We start from the raw sequence: 23527 nt of genomic DNA, 5'->3' as shown, positions 1-23527 counted from the left end.
GAGCTCTCTCAGTTAAAACGAAAGTAACTAAATAAATAAAATGACGAAGGTTACGTGTTACTATCCCTTAAAAATTGCAGTTCGTACTGGGCAACGGCAGCCAAGTCGGCGGAAAACAGCTGCGAAAGTTTTCGGCTTCATCTACAGGCGTATTTTGAAACGATCTATATTTCTTTTTCCGTTCTCATATTCTTTTACTTCGCGCCCAGTGGCTCATGCCCGCGATAGCAGCGCCGCCCAAGCAAATGACGAAGCGCAAACTAAAATGAAAAATCAAATGGAATTGTTAAAAAATACGGACACTTGCAAAATAAATGTGCTGTATTATCGAGCAGGAACGACGTAGTTGACCTTATTGCCTTTCATTTTCTAGTATGTATAGGAAAAAAATGTAGCCTTCCGTAAAATACAGAGGTTGGATTAATTAATTAATTACCTTCTTTCTTGTTGCGATTGTTTGTCTTCATTTTTAGCCGTTTCAGATTCTTGCGGCACAGAGCATACTATCGGTAGTATACGGTTCGAAGTTTGGTCTAAAGTTACGTACATATAAGCTGTGAGCTTTTTGTCAGTTACGTACACATAAGTTGTGATGCACCGTTGCACAGTAGCTTACTTCAAAAAATCTTATCCGGAATAGCGACGCGTACGGGTGGTTATTCGCCATGGTCAAGCTGTATGTTCCTAACCAACCACGCACATATTTAGCGCAGGCAAAAAAAAAAAGGTCAGGCAACTTCGTTGACGCTTCTCTTCTTCGCTCAAGGCGCAGCTTCGAACAGCAATCTTCGCAACCTAACTTCGGTAAAGATGGCCACATCTACTTACCTTGCCTGCCGCGAGGATTCACGCCCGGGGGAGGTTGGTCAATATGCATATATATTTTTTGCCACGCGATGCGAGACGGCAGAAGCTCCAAATCTCCATGGCGTGGTGTTGTGCAGCTTAGAATTCATGCTAATGGCGCTATAATTCGCTATAGGACGGCGAATCGCCAATGAATGCGCCAGGAGAGTGTAGTTTGAGTCGTGGTAAGTGCATGCAAGCGCTGGAGTATCGCGTTGAAGGGAAGAGGGAAAGCCAGACAGCTCTCGGCGCGTGCTCTTCAATGCCCACCGTCGAAACGTACTCGGCAGAAGCACGTTACGGCTTCTAATGGAGGGAGGGGGGGGGGGGTCTCCACATGTAAATGCTGTCGCACTTCTTTACTCTGATGAGCAAAGAAATGCGATACGCTACGGTCGCATTCATGTAAACGCGGCTAGTGGCTTCTGTATCGCGACCTCCGCGGTGGCACCTCCACAGCGTGGAAATCCATGTCACCTCGAACCGTCGTCGTCTCCGCGAAATGGAACAAGTGCGCGCGTCACACGAAAAGGACTCCGGGGTCTCTTTCCAACCCCCTAATTACGGTGCTCGCTCGGCTCACCTAAATCCTGACTGATAATCAGCGCAGGCACGGGGAAAGCCCTCTAGGGTAATACGCGGGAACGGAAAGAGAATGCGAACACCGCCGCTGCTGAAGCCCCCTCGAGCGCTCTTCCAGGCCCCACAAGCTAGCTGTACAAGCCTCTCTCTTTCTATGTGGATTCAAGGGAGGCATTACCGCAAAGGGCGCGAAGTGGTTGTGCGGTTCGCGCCCTAGTAATAGGACGATCTTGTCTTTGCTGGCGCGCGCTAGCGCAGAGACACACGGAAGAGGAACTCGAATGAGCACCAACGCCTTCCGTCGCGCGGTCAACGACGCCTCCTCCGCAAATAAATGTAATTCCAAGGGGGGTCCCAGAGAAGAGGAGCAAAAGGATTTGGGAGGTGTCGGGTTTGCGTGCTTCGTCTTCAAAACGAGCTACGCGTGCTCCTCGGATAGTGAGTGCGGCAAACAAGATAGCGTGGCCGGGGCGCCTTGAACCGAGCGCGTCCTTTCTTCTTCGTCCTCTTCCTGTTCAGGCTGCGCGCGACCTCGTGGTTTACGACTTTTAATAAAGGGGTCCGAGGTTTCTCCTCTTTCGCGCCGCGCCGTCTTCTGCTCGTATTTAACGCGACACCCACCCACCCACCGACCGACCGTCCGGTCGGCCGCCTCTGGGTGCAGTGTGACAGGGCTTCGCGCTTTGGGGAGGGTCGTGGCGAGAGAGAGAGAGAGAGCGTCGGGGCTCGGGCGCGACGTGGCTTGGTCGTCTTCGTCGTCTTTTATGGGCTGCACGCGCTGTCGTTTTTCTTTTGGGGGCGGGGGGGGGGGGGGATGCGCGCGCGGCTCGCCACTCGAGATTTTTCCTGATGAGGGTGGCTGCGCTCAGCGCGCTCGTTATAAGCGTCAAGCGGAAAGCTCCGCCGGTGTGCGGTCACCGAAGACTCGGAAGAGGACTTCTTATTTTTCCTTCTCGTTTGGGCTGGCCTCCCGTGCAGCGCTTCTCAAGTATTCAAGGAGGAGCGCTCGTAGGACCGTGCTCGTGTGCAGCTGGCCCCTGACGCGTGCTTCTTGTATGGAGCGCCGAATTTCTCTCCACCTCCGCTGGTCGTCAGTTTGAACTTGAACGGAGGGCGTACACGCGGAAGCGCGTTCCTCACTAGCGTTTAGCGTGCGGTTCGGCTCCCGTTACTTCGGACGCCGCCCTCCACGACGAAGTTTCACTTGGGCGCGTTGTTTCATTCGGGTTGAACGGAATTGAAGAGTGATAGATGCCGAGAGCGAGGAAAGAGCGTCGTAAATTGTATGCACTGCCGTCGTTCCGGTGAGTGATGCGTTCGCAGGTTGCTGAAATCGAGAGTTGCTGCTGCGGAGGATTAAGGCGCTGATGATAGATGAAGGGGTTATAGTGGAGCACCTCGTCTCGTCATGCAAATACATTGTAGCAATAATTACACCTCGTCAGAAAACAAGAAAGCGACGTGATCGACGTTAACACGCTTTAATGAACACTAGTGAACAAGGTATCCGTAGGGACACGAAAAGATAATTTCATTGTCTGTTTTTTTTTATGGTCAGTGACAATAATTAGGGCTCCTACAAAGCTTATGACAGCGCTGGTTAAATACTACATTAAATTATCTGGTTGAAACTGCATTAGGAACCAAGGCGATATGCGGCATCTCATGTCAAGTCGGCGTCAAGCCGAAGAGCTCTCGTAGTGGCATTTTTGTTGATCTCTAATAAAATGGCTTTCAAGGGGTGAAGCAGAAATGCTCCCCGCAAAAGATTGAGCTTGCGCAGTACAACGCATATGTGTCACCGCCCAAGCATGACTTCCGACTAGACTTCTGGTGGCTTCACTACGACGCGTGGTTTCGCGACTGCTGTGTTTCAATTTCTCAATTTCGCGGTGAACACTACGTTGAAGGATCAAAAATTTAATTAGCGATCTTTTAAAATTAGTTACGTGGACAATGCGACTTGTTGTGCAAGTAATGTCCGCCTCTTCAGCTATTCACCTAAACACGTCGAATTGCTCTCCATACTTCATGCGATTTTCTTTTTAGTTCTGAAGTAAAAAACACGCACGCACGCTTACGCGTAGGATATATTTCACAATTTGAGTATCAGAAATGTTAAGATCATTATTCACCATTTTATTGATTCTAAGATAACGCATATAAAAATAATATAGCCTCTTCTTCAGTCAATACAGTCAATTTTCCCAGTCACAGGTTAATCGAACAAGGACAAACGGCTCACAACTGACAGAGCAGTGTGGATTAGGCACGTATGCATTACGCAGAAACAACGCAATTAGCCTCCTGTTTCGCACGAACGATTTAAATAATCACTCACATGTGCGGAGGGCGCGCGCTTCATTCACTTAGCGCATGTATTGCCGAATCCTCGTTATAGGTACGTGGCTGTCACCGCTCCCCAAAAAGGTCAGCGACTTTCCCTCGAAAGAAATAATCCTCCCTCACGCAAGACGGGTTTTGCTATGCGCGAGGGCTCGCCGTATGACTCGAGACCTGAACAATGTCCTGCGAAGCAGAAAAATCCTGGCAGCTGTCTTGGCTTACTTGCTTTTTTTTCCGCCTTTATAGTTCACCGTTTGCGTGTCTGTTAACATTTGCTTGGCATCCCGATGACTTCCTCGGTTTCTCTTACGATCCTTTTCGCTGCCTTCCGATGAACCACGTGGGTCTCGCTTCATTCGTAATTTCGTTAAAAGCGATAGCGAGCCACCCCCTCCTCATATGGCTTCCCGTACCGATCTCCCAGTGATTTTCTTTCTTTCTTTCTTTTTATTTTTCTTCTTTGCTGTATCGCTGTCGTCTCGTAACACGGCTGGTCTGCTTCCCAATGTTTAATTCGTTCCGGAGAGGCGCAGTCTGAAGGCGGAATGATCGCGACTTAACTAAATTTCTGACCTCGCTCGCTCCGCAGATGAAATCAAGCACTTGCCCTTTCCCCTCCCGTTTCTCTTTCTTGCTCGGCCCCAAAATTACGCTCATTAGATTAATAAGCCAGTCGCTCAAGCACGAAAAGTCTCGTGCCTGCTATACCAGACGGCAGCCGCGTGGTTGCCAGGAGGTTATACGTACTCGAGAACGCACGCACAGACTGCAACGTGTTCGTCTGCCGCAGCAGACGTCTGTCTGTTCGTTCGTCTGTCTCAGCTTTCGGCGCGCAGCCGTGCTTCTTAATGCCTGCCTCCGTTATCTTTAGTTCCCTTCTATATTTTATTACGTCTGTTTTTTTTTTTATTATTCTGCTCGTGTCCTGCTACGTCGATGCTCAGTAGTAATATTTACTATCGCAAATCACGTGTGTATAGATCAGCGTAAGCGGTGCGATCGCCCACGTTTTCTTTGCGGGGCTGGCATGGCGCGGTCGCTGCGTCTTTTACTGGCGCTTCTGTTCCGCGTGTGTTGCTCTGCCTCCTTTTGGTTCCTCCTTTTTCGCCCTCTCTGCAGCGATTTGTGCTCTTTCCGAGTCCGCGCCTGATGTGGCTTGCGCTCGGAGCGCGGCCAGCTCAAACGGAGCTGCTAAATCACGCGGAGCGGCCCGAGGTTAACTGCGGAACTTCTGAGCACCCCCCGCGCAGCGCGAGAGATATGGAGAGATGTGTGTACGTTCTTACGCGTCTGTGCATGGCTAAGCGTTCCGCGTACGCTGCGGAGCGGAGCCGATTCGTGCCCAATGTTGTTAGCCGTAATGAGCCGATTTAGGTCGCCTGTGCCGCGCAAGATTTGCGTCGTTGGTGCTGCTGCTGCCGCCGTCGAACGAGCGCGCGTTCTGTTCGGCACATTTGTACTGCGTAATAATATTTGCGGTGCGAGCGCCCTCTCACTGCCACTACTGCGTCCTGATGGCACGGGCTCCGTGCAGACGGTTGGTAATGCGAGCTGGCCTCGCTGCTATGGTGCTCTGCCTATATATATATATATATATATATATATATATATATATATATATATATATATATATATATATATATATATATATATATATATATATATATATATATATATAGGCATTCTGCGGTGCTTTTTCCATGAAACCCGTTCAGCTATACCGGGATTCGACCCGAATCTCTGCATCGTTGCATGTCCGTCGTTTTGTTATTCTGTGTGTGTAGCACGATACAAACAATGCTTCATTGAAGACAGCGTATGATTTAAAAGCAGAAGTATGGTTTCGCCTTTAGTAATAGACCGCGTGCGTTTAGAAACAATGTTTTCTAGCGGTATGTCCTCAAGAAACGGTAGGCTGGGGTGAGCTTGAGTCGTCTCAAAAAAAGAAGATAAAAAAGAAATACAGGAAATTGGGCGAGTTGGTGAAAGCTCACGTCTAGATAGTATCCTCGCATCGCAGGCGGTCCCTGATCATTTTACGGGACAAGACCAACGCAAGTTCAGCTCTGCGACAGATGATATTGGCGATTCATGAACATTTGCTTAATTATTCGTTCTTTATTGAAAGGTGTTGCTGAAAACGCCGATCTAATGAAGCGCACAATTTCTGTAACTGTCTCATTATAGCGATCTCTATGCTGCAGAAATGGGGAAAGGAGGGAGAAGGGCTATGATGTACTGAAAAATAATGTTTCTTGTCCATGGAGATCAGCACTTCGTGTCAAGATATTTGAAGGGTATCAATGGTAAAGGTAACAATTTGTGACCATATGGAAGAAGCTCTCGTTATTATCGCCTCTTTATGGTCATTTTGGATCCTACAAGGCTAGTTTGAGACTGTCGCTTGGAGAAGCTTTTACGGTCATCGGCAGTGTTGCAATACATCTCGTTGTTGCAGAAAAATAAATTTCGATGGTTATCTAAACCAAAGCTTAGAATATTGGTAGTTCTTAACGCACTAACATACTGAGGAACCAAACAGCTTAGGCTGGCGTTCTACTCGGTTCGTTGCCAACAATGCATCGCTTTCTGTGCGGCAGCAGCCCTCTTCAATTAGGATCCAACGATGCCAAGATTGATGGAATTCATCGAAGCATCACCCGTTCATTAACTATAGAACTGTGTTGCAACAACACCGCTGACGTGTTTCTCGTACGTACAAGCTACGCAACGCAGAGATTGCATGCCTGCCTCTCTCTTCTCTTTCTTTTTTCTTTCAACAAGGGATTCGGTTGTTTGCGAAGCATTCATTGCCAGTCTTCAGTCCATGTCGTATAACAAAGCGCGTAGCTATAACTCCACACTCAAGAGATCACGCTTGAGACAAAAGCTAGCACGAGGAAGAACTTATAAGACAGACTGCACGCATTCTTTTTTTCGTTCTTAGACACCCCCCAACCGCGTACGGCCATCAGGGGCGTGTCATCTATGTTCGCCCACAAGACCATTGTGTTGGACAGCCGCGGATACACGGAAAATCTTTACGCGGAGACGTGAACTGATTTCGGTCGTGCAGCACGGACCCGCGGAGTGTCCCAAGGACAAGACGTGCGTCCATTGTGTTTTTGCGCCGTACGCCGCTACTATCAAGATCGTCGAGGCGTTCTATTGGCTTCGACGACTGCGTCACGTACCGTGGGCGCTGTCAGACATGACGCGTTGCGAGCCACGGTTCGAGAGCGGCGTATATCAGCAGTAGCTTGCTGCCTCGGATCTGACGTGCGTGCCGCCCGTTCAGACCGCCATTCTTTTACGTTTCAATATTGTTCGGCGGCGCCATCGGTTCCTGCATCTCGCGGGTCCCGGCTTTGCCCGCGCTCGAAGGCGCACTGGAGCGATACACAAGTATTCTATTCCATGCCCACCCTTGTAAACGTGCTTTCGTGCGCGCGCGATGGCAGTGACGCTGTACGAGGAAGCGCCCTCGTGCTATAGTCTACGTAGCCACCTGTATAGCCGGCTTCTGCAGCTGTGCAAGAAAAGGCCTTTAATTGGGTGAATGTGTGGTCATCAAACTAAGCCCATGTATACTGTTCCGTTGTTTTTTTCCTCACTTGGTTTGTTACGCAGCATAACGAAAAAAATATATAAAAGAGCATATACGTGAGCTACTTGAGCCCTAGGAAACACACAATACTCCCAAGAATGAAGCCGTCAAGAGAGAAAGAAAGGATGTACAGAAAGGCAGAAAGATAACCACAGATGGTTATGGTTGACTACCCTGCACGGGGGAAAGGGGGTACAGGTATATAAAAAGAAAACGAGAGCGGTATGGCAGGTAAAAAAGAAAGACGTAGTGTAGCGCATGCCATGTAACTTATTTCACTCCAGAAAGTCTTGTCATTCACTTGAGACTCTTCGAAAGCTTCTCCTGGTCACGTTTTTTTGTTTCGATCTATACGCTGATCGCAACGTTATTACGTATAATAAAGATTTCTTTTTTTTTTGGGGGGGTTCTATCTGTTATCGACATTTCAATGAACATTCAGCGGGCGGGCACGGTCACAACCTGTAGCCTCTCAACTTCGCCCATAAATCTTTGCGCGAACGACAGCCTTCCTTTCAGCGAGATCATCGAGGCGCCACATACATGCGCCACGATCTGTCCGTTCTCCGTTGGTACGCGTCCGCGAACTACGTGGGACCGATCGCGACGCGCGTATCTCAACCGTGCACGCAGCAGTCGATCGAGCAACCCGGGCCGATGAGGAACAAAAAAAAAAAAAAGCAAGCGTTCGCCGTTTGCCCTTATCTCGGGCGTGGTACTGCATATGCGCACAGCGCACGGACCGTTCGTTCGTTTTCTCGCAATTACGGTTATTGGTCCACAGAGGGACCCGTACGCGTGCTGTGGCGAGCTCGGGGCTTCGGCCCGAGACGCCGGCAGTTCATTGTTTCGATTGAAAAGGGCAGGTCCCAGTCGACGGTGGTGCAGGGGTGGGAGTTTGCGTGCGACGAATGCATTTGGGAAGGAACTCGGCGGTCCGCCTGCAGCGCACGCCATGCACCGACGACGTTCTCGCAGTCTCGCACACGAGCCGCAGCTCGCGGCGCCCTGAGCCGCGCTCGTAACTGATTCCTCGGCGCTCATCCGTTGGCCCCACAGGAATGGTCTTTCATTCCCCGCGCCCCCCCCCCTCCCTCCCTTCTATATATTCACCTCAGCTGCTTTTTCCTGTTCTTTATGTGCGCCTGTGCATCGGTTTGTCTTCATTTCAGCTGGCGATCCCCGTCGAAGACGTCCTCCGGGTCGATCTGTTTTATGGCCTGTAACTGTTTTCGCAGTGGCGCTGTGGGGGACCGAGAGACAGAGGCCCGGCGCGGCACTCTCGCGCGCGCGCGATATTGAAAACACGGGAAAGCGATGATGATGGACTCCCCCCTTTCGGACGTGGCTAAGCCGATTGCGTGAAAGGCGTGATTCGCAGTCGTTTGGGATTTCGTGCGGCCGCTTGGCCGACCCTGTCATGCCATATTTTTTTTTTCGTTCCTGTTTTTGTTCTTGTGTGCGTGCAGGGTCTAAAGGCGTGCGCTAGGGAATGGTCTTCGCGCGATGGTCGCCGCAGTCGAGATCTCACCGGAGAATCATTTATGAGAGGAGGATAAGACCGGCGACATTCTGCCTTTAGCTACTGAACTATGCATTCCTCTATGGAAACGAACAGCTGTGCTTTGATTTATTTAGAGACGTGAATTTCTTGCGGCGTATAGAGCGGGCACCAAATGAAACATGATCACAGGCGATTAATGATAGCGTTTCCAATAATTTCTCTTATATATTTGTTAGATCTTTTTTTCATGTAGCCTGGCGTACCAGTGGCGCAATTTGCTTCATCTCTAGGACGTCAATATACAGTTCGGTGTGACCCAGGATTCCTCCCACCCTATAACCACGTCTCGTAAACCTTAACGCACTCATAATTCACAGAAGGGCTATGCACTGTGCGCGACTCTTTGTAAGCTGATGTAATTGCGTTTCATACTCTGCACGCTATGTTTATATTTACATCATGGAATAAGAACGCATTCCGTAGGCGGTAATGAGCTTTAATCATGAATCGTTTGTCGGAAAACCGCTTGCGTTGCACCAAAGCCTACGTTGGTAGTGCCGCTGATTGATTGATTGATTGATTGATTGATTGATTGATTGATTGATTTTAACATCTCAAAGCAATACAGGGACTCGGAGAGATCCCGTAGTGTTGGTTTCCGGGTTAACTTGGATCACTTGGTGTTATTTGACCTGCACCCTAAGCGAGGCATGAAAGCGTTGTGTCACTCTGCTCCCATTGTAATGCTGCCGCCGTGATCGCTAATTGAATCCACGACCTCGTAATAGCAACAAAATCCTATAACCATTTAGTCACCGTGGTGGGTGACGGACATGAATAATAACAGCCACAATAACCGTATTTCTGATAGGAGCACTTGTCTTGCTGTTCTCTATTAGCTTACTTAAATTGGGGTAATGATGATGGCGTACGCTGTTGTCGCTGTAACTGTACGTTTGTAGCATTGTGTATAGCATAATTATAGAACTGAACTTCACCTCGCAGGATCATGACAATCCCGACAACCATGTCTGTCTTTTTCTTTTCTTTCTTCGCCTTCCTCCTCCCTCATTCCCCCTCTCTGTCTCGTAGCCGAGCTCAAGATGGAAGTGCTGCGAGAACGAGGTCTGCGGGAAAGCCTCGAGAAGCAGCTGACCGAGGAGCAGAGGACGAGAGGTGAGCGGAGTTTGTTTTATTCGAGTACGCATTTGTTTTTACAAAAAGGTCCATCAATCAAGTATGGAGCTGTCAAATCACATCAGTTAAAAACAGGGCCATTTGTACAAAAAAGCACGATATCGTTGGATTTTGTTCCAGCGACAAATATACCAAAAGACGTCAGCTGTGAGAAAACCGTTCTTTAAAGCGTGTTAAAATTGCTTGAAAACACTAGAAAAAATAACTGCAAGGGATAAGCAAACAAACAAAAAAGTGGGGTGCGTAGGAGGGGACATGTTTCAGCAATTCACAGAAAACAGTGAAAAAAGAAAGAAAAGAAAGCTCCTGGTTATCTTAACAAAACATTTTACCCTTATAGGCAAAATTTTTTGCTGCCCGTATACTCAGAACACACGAGCGTCCCCGTGATTAGACAGTTATTAGACAAACTTTCTATCTGTTCCCTGGTGCTAATCTAAGTGCGTGTCCTGGGGCGGCTTGCACGCACATTTAATAACGAAAATAATAACGAATTTAAGAACGCGCTCTTAAATGTACCATAGACAACGCCTAGCCCGCACAATAACGGGTTTTTAAATTCGTTATTATTTTCTTTATTAATTGTTTGTGCAAGCCACCCCTGGTCGAGCTGTAAAGATTGAAGGTTGAATAGTGTCATTCAACCCCTCAGCATGGTAAAGCGTTTGCGAAGCAATGAAAACAAGCAGAACTAGAAAAAAAATTACGTAGAATCTCCTCAGGGATTTATCTGAACGATGCGTAAGCGTATCGTAGTAACGACGTGGTGTTGAGTGATCTTGCGCCGGCGTGTTTGGTATAATTGCGAGAACGACCGGGAAGGAATCGTGAAACGGAGAAGCGCGGTTTCAGCACCGAACTGTTAAGTGAGACCTGCACGAGACGACGTAGAAGAGGCGAGTAGAAGCAATGTTCACCCGTGTTACAGAGAGGCCGCAGCGGATGTGGACGGGGGGCGAAATGACGAGGGAGATGCAGGAAATGACGCAAATGTGTGCTGCTTTCCCTGGGACGTCGGTATCGGGCGGCGTCGAGACGGCGTCGTTCCTCTTGTTTGTTGCCTTCGGCAGCCTGTTGCTGTAGTTTCGCGCTTTGCGCAGCGTCGTTCATTTGTTTCTGGCGTAATCTGTATTCACGCTCGAATAGCGTTCCCGCGTTTCCGTTCTTCTTTACTAAGCGCATGCGTTCGTCTTGGCGCCGTTACGGAAATGCGACAGCGCTGCGGCGACACGAACAGCTGCGGAAGGCGACGCAAAGTGAACTGCTGAGGCAAGCAAACTACAGCAAACTACTGCAGGTGGCGGCGCCAGGTGCGCTGATGACGTTTCGATCCGAAGCCACGGCTGCTCCACACTTCTGTTGCGTGCCACGTGGTGTCACGTGGTCACGGAGACGCGCTCGTGCCACTGCTCGCGCGATCGTAGTCGTCTTCTTCAACAGCTGGCTGGCTCTATATTGAAAGCAATAGTCTTACGCGATGGAGGGACGGACGGACAGTTTTCTCGTTGGGTAACCATAGAAACGCTTACGCATTTAAAAGAAAAGGGGAAAAAAAGTCTGTGAGCAGATGGGCTTGCAACTTGACATCGCGAAGTAAACGTTACAGGAGCATGCGCACACCTTTGTCGTTAGGTAGCCCGCGCACCAATCCGTGAAAACGTCGCGCGAAGTGTTGTGCAGTAGCGAAAGAAAGAAAAAAGAACGAGGAAGAGAAAGCAAAGAGACCTTTTTCTCTCTCTCTTTTGTTTTTATCTATGAGCCACACTACGGCTCCAAGTGAGTCCTTATACTATATACAGGTCCTCTCCAGCGGGGAATGAAAAATGGTTTCTCTCTGCTCCAACACATCCGTCTTGAAGCGGCAGTGGCGGTGATATGCTTTCTGCGCCGCCAGCGAAGCCGTCGTCTCGGAGTGCAAATACGGGATTTCCTCACTCAGCCAAATATTTTTTATCACTATCCAGAAAGCCCCCTCCCCCCTCCCTCCCCTGGTTTTTCCCCCTGGACGCCCTCCCCCCACCCCTAGATACCCCGTTGCGCTTTCATTCACTCATTCACTCGCTTCGCGAAAACGTACTCTTGTGGAAGCAATGCGCAAAAAGAAGAAGCAAAAAAAAAATCATTATCTTTTTCAAGCCGTTTCACCCCTTTTGGTGTGACGCGCTGGTGGTTTTTTATTTTACAACACTTTCGGATTCGGTGTGTTCCGGGCCGTTGCTGCAGCTACTCTTGGCTTACTGCAGCGTACGCTCGCGTGCCACAGGAAGAGACTCGGAATTTCTCTGTCCTCCCCCCTCAGAGCTCTCTCTTTTTCTCGGCGTTCATCTTTCATTCCACGGTGTTAGTGTTTCCGGATGGAAGAACCCCGCCGTACATATAGAGCCTCGGAAGGCACAGCCGCGGCGGCGACGGGCGGCCAAGTGCTTCTTACTCCGAGCCGAGGCCATACAGCAGCGGTCGGTCGAGAAAAGGGGCTTATTTGATTTCGCGCTTCGCGCCTCGCCGAGGACGGGGCGTGGATGGAGACTTTAGCCCGCAGTTTGTCATTTCCGATGGCGGGCGCTGGAGACGGATGTATCGCTCCGGAAAAGCGCTTGCTCGCTCCCCCGCGCTTTCCTCTGTGACCAATGCGCGTGAGTTTTTTAGCGATGCTTGGGAGACGATGCAGATTTCCTTTGTTTTTGTTTTTCTAAGCCGTAACTCAGTAACTGTGGTCGTTGAGAGCTGAACCCGAGCACGCAGCACCTATCTCGATGTCCTCGGCAAGCTTTCGCGAGCGATTTTCTTGCGAGAACACATGCTAGGTGCACTGAAACGAGAGCGAGAGAAAGAAATGCCTTTTTAAAGGATGCACGCTACACATTTCACCCTCGAGGGCGTGAAAAGAGAGTTTCTGCGTTTACGTTCCCTATTACACTCTTTTAGCGCCCATTTTACTCAAACACCTCACAATAAGCGCGTGTTCCAGGGCAGGGCATTATAAATTTAGTTTGTCGATCAGGTGGATATGTTTGTGGCATGCAGGCTTTATGCTCCTTGTTTTCACCTAGGCTAGGAATGATGAAAATTTAAAAAAAAAAGAAATTTGGTTAACACTGAGAAACAAGTAAAGAGAAACAAATGGGGAACGACGTAATGTTGCACTTGAGATGCTAGTTACTGAAAGCTGAATATATCTTTGCTGACTGCTCGGCTAGCATTCTGCTACACATGATAACAATGACGTATACGATACGCGCTGCGGTAACGTTCTGATGGGTGCGTAATGCAAATACGCTGGTGTACTGTGCACTGGGTGCAAATTAATGTATCCCAGAGAGTCAAAACTAATCGGGATTCCCCCGCTACGGCGTGCCCAATAATCAAATCAAGATTTTGGCAAGTGAGCGCCCAGAATTTAATTTTAACGACATACCAAACCACTTCTGCGAGCGAAAAACGCCGCAAAATTACCGGCTGCAATTTCTACAATTACAATATGTGATATAATTAGTTAAAAACCTAATTAGTCCAGTTTTGTAAATGAATCGACTAGCCGTTTTGATTTCTTGTACAAGTAACGTCCGCCTCTTCGAGTAACACAGTTCAAGGATTAGAGTTGTGCTATCTTCCACAGGTGATTCTTTTAACACTGTTTACAGTTTTTGTAAAGTGAAAGTATACTTTCTATATTGTCCTGGCGCTTAGATATGAAATGTCGTCACCGCGCCTCTTTATACGCACAACCTAAAGCACATTTGATGCCATCCGCCAGCTTAGTCCTCGTTTTTATACCAAGACAAATGAACGATCCCTTAGGCTTGGCCCTTCCCCCTCCTCATAAACACGCGCACACCGATACAGTCTCATTTCTCTGGACACCGAGACCGCGCGGTAAACATGACAGCTAAATTGCGAGCAAAGTAACTCGATGGTGGCAGAGGAGACGCCGCGAACAAAGCTCGACGAACGCATATTCGGCGGTCTTCCAAGGCCTCTCTCTCTGCACCCGCATGCGCGCGCGCACACACGTGCAGACACACGCTCTGGAGAGTGAGCGAGAGCGCGTCGTGCGAGCATCTGTCACGCCGCCGTGGTTGTTGGCCGCCGCGGCAACGGAGTCGTGTTACACGTGGGTGCACGGAGATAGCGCGCGGTTTCCCGCTCGGGCCTCCCGCGAACACGCTTCACTCGCGGAAAACAAATCGACGCAAGAGAAAGAATCCGCCAAACGGTTAGAAAGCAGCTTTCTTTTTAAAGTGTTTGTTATCTTTATTCGAAATTCGCGGTTGCACAAGGCGACCGGGCGGGGGCGCTGTAAAAGGAGAGGGTGTTCGGAAAAAGAGAGCGACACCACTACTGCCCTTGTGAGAGGAAGCAACGATAAACGAGAACGTGACAGGAACAAGACCTGCGACATTGGACAGCTTTCCGATGTGAACGAGAAAAAAATAACATTGAGACAAGAACAAAAATTGGCGTTGGCGCACAAGCGGAGACGTGAGAGTACATGACTGGGAGAGGGGAATGAAGGGAGGGGGGAGATGGTTGGAGGGGTGTTGGGGGTGTTGCGCGTAGGAGGGGTGTTATCGGGGGTGTCACTCGTGGAAGGTGGCGGCCGATATTCCGTTCTTCCTAGACTCGAGTATCGCGTTTCGCTATTTGTCAAAAAAAAAAAAGAAAAGTTTGTACCCACATATCGTGGGTCCAAGGAACTGCGTTTGCTGGCGAGCCTAGAGAGGGAGCTGCCCTTGGCTGGCCCTTGGTGTCGGTGTCCCGTCGCGTCTTGCGCTTCCGCCACCGCTACCGCCGCGAGGCTTTATGGCATTGGCTGGAGTCCCATGTCCCGCAGCGCGCCGAGAGGAACGATCCCGCGACCTCTCCCGATACATAGCTACTAGTTGCTTTGCGGAGAAGGAGACCGGCGCGTTTATTCGCCCTGCGGTGCAATAACGTTTACGTCTGCGCATCTGTGCGGTTGTCGACGTTATGCCACGAAGCGCCCCCGCATTACAGCGAGAGGGGAAACGGAAAGAAGCAAAGAGGCGCAGGGAGTAGACTTGAGAGAGTGGGGAGTGGGAGGGAGGACATCGATGTAGTACGTGCGCGTTCGAGGAGGCAAAAAAGAAAAAGAAGAGAAAAACTTATTCGCATGGAAATGATGGTTGGCGGTCGCGGGAGCATGGGCCATGTGTTGGGACGATTCGCTCGGTCGAAGCTGTGCAGCGGCAGTGCTGGTGGGAGATCCGCGCGGGCGATCGCACGGAAAATGCGCGCGATTATGGAGGAACCCGCCGCTCGTGCGCGATACAGATTTGGCGCGGATATGTATGCGCGCTCATCTCATATTCTATCCTGCTCTTTTATCACTTCCTTTCCTCTTTTTTTTCGGGCTTTCTTTCCTCTTTATTCCTTTTTCCACCTCACTTTCGGCGAGCAGTCGCAAGACCGCGAACAAGCGCTGAGTGAGTAGGATTCGTCTGCTTCTATTTTCACTTTCTTCCAGTCGTTGTGGCAGCGCGATTTCTGATGGCGCCGCACGCACAGACGAGTGTGCCGATCGCACGACCGTCATCATCATCACCGTCGGCCATCTGCCACGGAAGCGAGCGGGCGCGCCATGAGCTTTCTGCTGCGCCCTTCATCTGCATTCTGTCGTCTCGAAAACAAGAGCCACGCTGGTGAACCGAGCGTATGCGAAAGGGGATCCGATCGTCGATGTTCGAAGTTTCCCGAACGTAATTTGCAGCAGTTGTAAACTTGGTCCCGCCTCTCTCGCGCGAGATTTAAGGGCAGCTATAATTGAGCGCTACTCTCCGCGTATACGCCTCTATAAATCGCAAGAGAAGTTTGAGCACGTTGGTATTCCGTTAGGAATAACGTAAAAGAGAAAAATTGCCATCCATGTGGCATGAAGCTATATATAGAGAAATCCCGATACAGATGTCTCAGGAATATTATGGCTTCATGGTATATTTGGGTGGATGACAATAGTTCCTTTCATGAACCTTTCTACATCTTGCGGTCTTCCGGAGAACTGATGTGTCATATAAAGTATAAGTGCGTGCGTGCGCGTATGTGCGCGCGAGCGCGCGCGCCTTTTCTGTCTGCGTTAAGTTTCTCACGCTACCTTGCGCTGCCTCTATACAAGCAATCGCAGCTGTTTAAGAAAGAGCATATTGCCAGTAAAAACTGACAGCGACCCGACTTTCTGCATCTTTCCTAGTCCACATTTTTTTCATCCGCTTGCTCCAGTTCTGTTGTTATAGTTCACGCGCCGACTAGGCCTACAAATAAAGTTCAAGCATATAGCTGGTGCATGCAAGCTGTAGCGTTAGTTTCGACCTTGGTAAAGACTATACTACAGGTAAGCGAGCTCCTAATGTGACGGGGCATAAACAACGCTTAGATTTGTAATGACCGCGCAGAATTTACGGCTGTGCCGTGATTAAGGTTCTTTTAACGCAGTCCTTGATGAGTGAGCCTTCGTATATCTGGTCCGTTATCGGGGTACATACGTTGCCGTGCCGCCTTTGTGCCCGCAGTGCATATAGTCGTACGTAGTGTGTTCGTTGGCAAACAGTTTCGGTTGCGTAACGAGTTCGTGCAAGCGCGTTCCTTACCTGCGCCCCGCCCACCTATACCGCGATGTGCGATTGCAGTTTTGCCCGCTAATTGCCATTTCTTTTCGTCCACGGACTTCGCGTGGGTCCGCTTTTAATCAGCGTCTGTTTTCCAGGTCATCACGGCAAATGGCGCTGACGTGCCTCAGTTATCGAATGGCTTAAGAGATAGCGCGGCCGCTGAGTGCGTGCGATGGAGAGCTTGCGTTTGCAGCATGCACTCGGACTTCCCCGTGAGGTCGGAGTCTATATACGCGTTTCGCGCGTCAACGTCCCAGCACATGCCAGCTTTGCCGAGGCGCAAACGAGGCTGCTGAGACCTTGCGACTGGGTAATCAGTGATGACAGAAACGTTAAAGCAAGGTTTCATGCAAACCAGTGAGTGATGACGCTGGATCTGGCCTACTGACTATAAACGATAGCTATCAAGCGCTGCAACGCAGAGCTTAATTGAATGCTAATTGAAATAACGTAAGAAAAAGAAAAGATGCTAATGTGCCAGAGAAGCGCGACATGTTTGCAATGTCTAAAGAGAAAGCTTGTTATTTCAAGTCTAGTATTGTTCTGCTATATGTTCATTAAATTTAGCCTATCAAGCAAAATGTACCTAAAATTGGCGCTCCCCATTCATGTTGTATGTGTCGCAGGTAACGGCTTTTCGAAAACTAACTGTGCAATGGAAGTGGCGGTCTAAAAATTAGCAGTTTTATTTGCGGCAGTGCAGTGATCACTATAGGATATGCTGAAAGTAAAATGTCCATCACCGGCTTGAAGACGTGCCTGCAGACAACGATGCATATTGTTAAACACTTAGTTGAAGGTTGCCGGAATTATTTGTGCAGTGTTCTATGTAATGGCTGTACATATATTCTGCAGCGTGTGAGGATTTGTCTCGTACTGCTGTCGTTTGAGTGCGCAGCCCACTGATGTTATGAGCTACAGGCCTTGCGCTTTCATATCATATCGCACGTCAGAATGAGGTGTCATTCACAATCACCATAATTTTTTTTCCCCATTGCAGAGTAAATTTTCGGACACCCTGTGTATGAATAAAAATATAGTTCTGTTTCTGGATTCGTGACCAGCGGAATAATTTTGCGATAGCGACACATGTTGTTCGAGAACTTTTGTAAGAGTTATCTATCTGCGGCGCATATACTTAAAAAAGACGGATTCACATTTTTCGATTTCATTTTCATCGTTCCGTCTCCCATTACATCTTCTCCAGTGCAGCGTAGGAAACGGGATGTTTGTCTTCCAGTTAAATTGTCTCTGCTTTTCGCATCTCACTTACGTCGCTAAAAAGCTGATAGTTCAGCTGGTTCTTGATAAAGATAGGTTTCTTAGACAAGAGTATATTACAACAATTATTACATGTCACGTTTGTTAACTTCTTGAATTGCAACTACTGTTGGAATGCAGGCTTCTTGGTAGGACCTAATGGAATGCTAATGTAGCGCATTCATAAGAGCGTGACACAGGAAGGCACACGTAACATACAGACGCGGTGCTTTCGAATGGCTTTCGGAAGTAGCGTTACATTTAGTCTTTTATCGCTAATTATTACACTTGCTTTGTACTTCCTCTTATTAGTTAAAAGAACTACTCTTTCATGGTCACCTGATACTGTAATTAAAAAGATATATTTTTGTATTTTCTTAGTAGTTAATATAATATGTACGCAGGGCACGCGCTGTATGACAATAACAATTTACTTCGCCAACTTTCACGCGATGAATTGCACGTTACCGAAATTACGGATAACCGATCGAGTAGCCTCCGCTCACAGCATCGTTAAAGTTTCCCCCACCTGTAATTGGACGCCGTTCTTCACTTGACCGAAGGCGCCATCTGCAGTGAACGAAGCCAACAATGGTGTAGGCTACTATTGATTTCTTTGCCGCCTTTTTTAACTCCTGCGCTATGCTCGGATATCTTTATTTCTTTGCTATGCAAGTCGATAGCAACCGTTCTGGGGCTGAATTCACCAAGCTTTTCGTTGGTAAGAGCTTTTTGTCGTTGGCTGGCCGCATTCGCTAAATATACGTCCAGCGTGGGCTTTGGCTGGAATTTGCTCTTACGAACAATCCTAGCGTAAAAGCTTTCTGTTAATACAGGCCTGATCGAGTTCTACGTAGTTCCACATGTGCTAGCTAACAGCGCTCGAATGTTATTAGTTACTAACTTTACTTTTGATTACAATGCGCTATTTTATTTATTATTTTTTATTTTCAATGTGTACTACGACCGTTTCTTTCTGATTTCGTTTTAAAGCGAAACAGGGGCCAAATCGCAAAGTTTATCGTTCCCTGATTGTTCCCAAGTGGTGCTTGTGATTGGCCGGCCGCCTTCGCTAATTATATGTCTTGACTAGCTGGGATCTTCTTTTACAAACAGTTCTAGCGTAAAGCCTTTTCTGTGAATACGGACCCACGCACATCAAAGCCCGTATTCACAAGAACCTCTTGCGCTAGAATTGTTCGTGAGAATTTCAGCTGATACTCAATGGAGTATCGTACACGTGTAATTAACGACCGGCGCAAGGTCAAGGACAATTACGGACGAGAAGCTTTGTGATTTCGGTCCCAGGAACATTCCAGTCAGTTTCCTCTCTCTCTCTCTCTCTCTATCTCTCTCTGTTCGCTACAGACGAAAGCGATAGACGCTAATAAATCCAGTTGTTCTTGGAGGATGTGTCCGCATTAGTTTTGCACTTTTGTTTTCATGCGAAGTTGCGTCGATATCACCGCAGGATTTATGTGCCTTGTCCTCTTCGATTGAGATGGATAGAAAGCGCGTGATGCGGCTTGCGCGACAATCATGAAACAGTGGCTGGTTGAGGGTTGACAGCGTCTTGTCCCGGCGACGCAAATTAGGCCAGCTCTGGCGTAGGGGCACGCTGTGTGTTTACATCGGGCAACATTTCATACGTACCGCATGTATATATGCCGAGAGGAGAAACTAATGCAGTGTGTACCTTATGTGACGCCCGTGTACGACGCGCTCGGAGAAAGCGCTGTCTCTGTGCGCATGGGAACGCTTTCCGAACGAATGACATGATGAGTGTTTCGGTCGGCGCGGAAAGTTCGACTGGCGCCCCACGCGGAGCCCATAAATTTTGTCTCGCGGGCCAACCGCCGCCACAAGCCCGGCGGAAATCCGAACCCACCGATCCAAGCCAAGTTCGCGAGTAAGGATAGATGCGCGCTAAGCATAACAGCGCGCGCAACGCTTCTGCTTGTATGACCGCGAACACTTTGTGCCGCAGTGTCCCCGCCGGCGTACAGCGCATCCGAAGAACGAACGACGTCTCGAAACATGCCGCGCGTGGCTCACTCGTTGACGCGCGGTGACGTCGGTGCGTGTTTACGCTGCGGCTGCGCGAGGTGACAGTGACGAACAGCAAATCATTCGGCCGGTCGTAACTCAGCGGCCGTTTTTCGAATCGAGGCCCCGGTTTCGGGGAGCGCACGCGCTGTAAATCACCGAGCGGTGGTTCGGCGTCGTCGGCCTCGATGGGCTGTCTGGAAGTCGTCTCGACTGTCGAGCTCTGTTACGACTTGACCGTGGCTTCGAACGGCGTTTTCTTATGGTCCTGCGATTACGACTACGCGCGCCTCTTGGCATTCCCACGTTGCCCTTTGGCTTTTCCTGTGGACTGCGCAATATTGGCTTTGTTTATGTAAACTCATTGTGGTGTGACTTGCCTTTGCCTTTTATATCTATACGTTCGTGCGTGTATGGGATTGTCTGCTGTGGATCTTTGGCCCGATGGCGATGTTTCTTTTCCTTTTCTTACGACATGTATTTTTTATATTGTTGTTCTGGCTATGCGAGAAGGAGTAGTACCGTCAGCATTATGGGGTGATTAGATCGCTTTCATTTATTTTCATTTCGATAAAGAGACAGAGCAAAATTCACATCTAATATTCGTATTAGGAGCCACAATATCTGCCCCAAGACCTGCTGCAGCGCAGTTACAACGTATGAACGAGTTTCCACCTGCCGCGTTGACTCAGTGGCTGGTGCTGGACATGTGAGACAGGGCTCGATTTCCGGCGGCGGCGGCCACGTGGTGTTGGTAACACAATGCAATAAGGCTTGTATGTTCAATTTACGGTTTATATTTAAAAAAAATGCTAGTTGGTCAAAATTCATTCGGAACGTCCTACTATGCCATTCCTCATACCATACTGGAATCTTTGAGACGTCAACATCTGAATTAGTGACCGAGGTTTCGCGAATCGCACCAAATTTAATACTCCTTTGGGTAGTAATAGAGACGGATGCATATTTTGTGATGGTTCAGTGTGCGTCTCCGAAAGGATGCTAGGAAAAAGAGAGTAGGGGATGGAGCGAAAGGTGACTGAACTCTAACACGAAACGACTTTGTCGAAGACGACGTTTGACGGTTACACTGTAGTCGTCGCATTCCCGTTGCAACAGCCTTCCTTTTCTGCCTCAGTCATTCAGAGTCCAATGTTTGCTTTGAGCAAGGACTCGCTGGGAGGAAAATGCAATGAAGAAAAAAAAAAGAAGCAGTGACTGAAGGCGGTGACTCTGAGATTCGGCGCGATCGTTCAGCTTCCTCCAAGGCTCGAGTCATCGCAATGACAATAACGAGAGATCGACGTACGCGGCGCGCCGACTATGCCTCTGGGGGAGCGAGACGGATCGACGTTCCCGGCTTTGGGAGCGCGAGGTGTTCCATCAAACCCCATAATAAAACACGGCTCCCTCTAATCAGACCGAGTTCCTTTGAAATTCATAATACGAGTTAATCATATCAGTCAGGCTTCCCTTTCCCCGTGTTCTCCCTTTCCTCGTCGTTTGTTCCGAACGCTGCCTTGGCGTTACGTCTAGCTGCGCGAGATCCCACGTTCTCAGTTTTGGTTTTGAACTTACCACTTTGATCCACGGGTGAGAGAGGGAGAGAGTGAGGTGTTGCAGGGAAAGAGGGGGAGGAGGTGGGAAGCGCGTGCTTACGAGCCATCGACTACTTTCGGGAACCACTGTGCCTTTGTAGGAGAGGCGCTAAAATCGGACTTTTTTGTGGTGTCTCTGCAACCGGCGCGACGAGCCAGAGCGAGAGACCGTGCCGAAAGGAAAAAGAACCACGACGTCGAGGGAGGGAGAAAGGAGAAAGCGCGTCGGTCCAAATCGATCCGTCATTGGGCTTGTGACGGATCAAGCTTTACCGAGCGCCCATGACGTCATCGAGGGCGATATGGGGCAATCCGTCAAAGTCAGTGCTCGTTCCAAGTCGGATTCGGGTGCTCTTTTAATCTCGGTATTCTGGCCGCGCACGGGTCCGCATTGTTCGCCCAGTCGGCCGGGTTTGCTCTGCACTGTCGCTGCGTTTGCTGGAAGCCGCTCCTGTCTTTTCGGGCCCTCTGCTCTACTGTCCTTCCTTTCCTTTCCTTCTTTCTCCGCTGTCGCGCGAAGCGTGTCCCCCAGTTGGTGTCGCTCGTAGATTGGACCAGTTTTTCTTTTGCCGCCATTTCTGTGCACGAGCACATGCATTTCCGAGCGCCGGTTGACTGCGTGTGTGCGTGAGTTTGGCTTAAACCTGCTCGATAGCCGTGGAACACTCACGAGCACTAGCTATAGGAAAAGGATGTGGCTAACGCTGCGGCTGAATGCAGCTTTCGTCGGTCTTTCATTATTTGTTTATTCATTATTTATTTTTTTTATTTCTGGTGCATATTTAAGATTGGCACTGTTTCTCTTCCCCGCTGACGTCATGGGTGAAGGAGAGCGAAAGCTACCATAATATTCTGACTTTGTCAGTAGCCCCCTTCACATTAGCGAGGTGCGCTGAACATGCATGTCCCTTGGGCTTCCCGTTTTCGCGTCTAATTACTCTTACAGCGAAGCGGTGTATTAGATTCTTAGTTGGGAAGAGAACTCGTTGTGATGAGATGGGTTTATCACTGAGACATTCATTTCTATTATATAGTTTAAGCTAAAGTTTAATCTGCAGCGCGCTATATGCTTGCTTACTTTTTAGAGTTTTGTGAGATGCAGCCTCCATTCGAGGCGCTCAGATCACCAGCGTATCTTCATCTCATTCTAAATAGTCGTGAACGATACACGGAGCACTTCCACCGCAAGGGGCTCGATTTGGTGCTTGATATATATCATAGCATGGCCTGAAGCTGTGCGTCCATTTCGACTCGGAAGTCGGAAAGTTGCATGCGGAGCTCGGAAGGCCGTAACGCATCTCGCATAATGGTCTTGAACTGTAGCATCGAGCGCGGGGACACCGCTTCTTTATGCGACAGCGTTGAATATTGCGACTGCCCACGCAACGCTGTGTTGGGTCAATCGCGTGCGCATTGGGAATTCTCGTGCCTCGCGATATTGTCGCCGCCGTTTCTTGCGAGAAACCTTCGTCGGTATACCGTATACCGGCAGCTTGCACTTGGCGCTGTAGCGAGGATAAAAGGTGCACGTAGCGCCAGATCGCACCGCACTGCCGCGTCATCAGCCGAAAAAAAGAAAGAAGGAAACAGAAAGCGGGCGAACAGATGGGCTCGACAAGTCGCCGGCCAAGTGGCTGACGTTGATGGAGCAGTCGCGAGGGCCTCAATGGCCGCATTGGAAACGCGTCGTCCCTCACCCTCGCTCCTTCTTCTTCTTCTTTCTCTCCCAAGTGAGGAGCAGAGAGCTCCCTTCGGCTGGCCTTCCCGCTTCTACGAGTGCGCAAGAAGCACGGCTGGCTTCTTTCGCGCACCCTGCAGATACGAACGCGCTTACCGGAACCGTCTGTGGTGTAACGTTTGCGCGGACAGACAGACGCGCGCGTCCTTGCAGCTTGTCGCGAAGCGGAGGGAGAGGGAA

General features: G+C 49.2%; 1 protein-coding gene across 1 annotated transcript in view; it reads left to right on the top strand.

The window, feature by feature from the left end:
- The window catches only part of LOC142579052 (dachshund homolog 1-like), a 252665-nt gene that overhangs the window by 191855 nt on the left and 37283 nt on the right, over positions 1 to 23527 (top strand). The window contains exon 9 of the mRNA XM_075688875.1: positions 9978 to 10061. Within this exon, the coding sequence (XP_075544990.1) occupies positions 9978 to 10061 (84 nt within the window). The remainder of the gene's footprint in view (positions 1 to 9977; positions 10062 to 23527) is intronic.

The sequence above is a fragment of the Dermacentor variabilis genome, chromosome 4 (genome assembly GCF_050947875.1).
Source record: "Dermacentor variabilis isolate Ectoservices chromosome 4, ASM5094787v1, whole genome shotgun sequence".
NCBI classification, from domain to species: domain Eukaryota; kingdom Metazoa; phylum Arthropoda; class Arachnida; order Ixodida; family Ixodidae; genus Dermacentor; species Dermacentor variabilis.
Note: the sequence above shows the minus strand (reverse complement) of the source record. Positions and strands in the feature narration are given on the sequence as shown.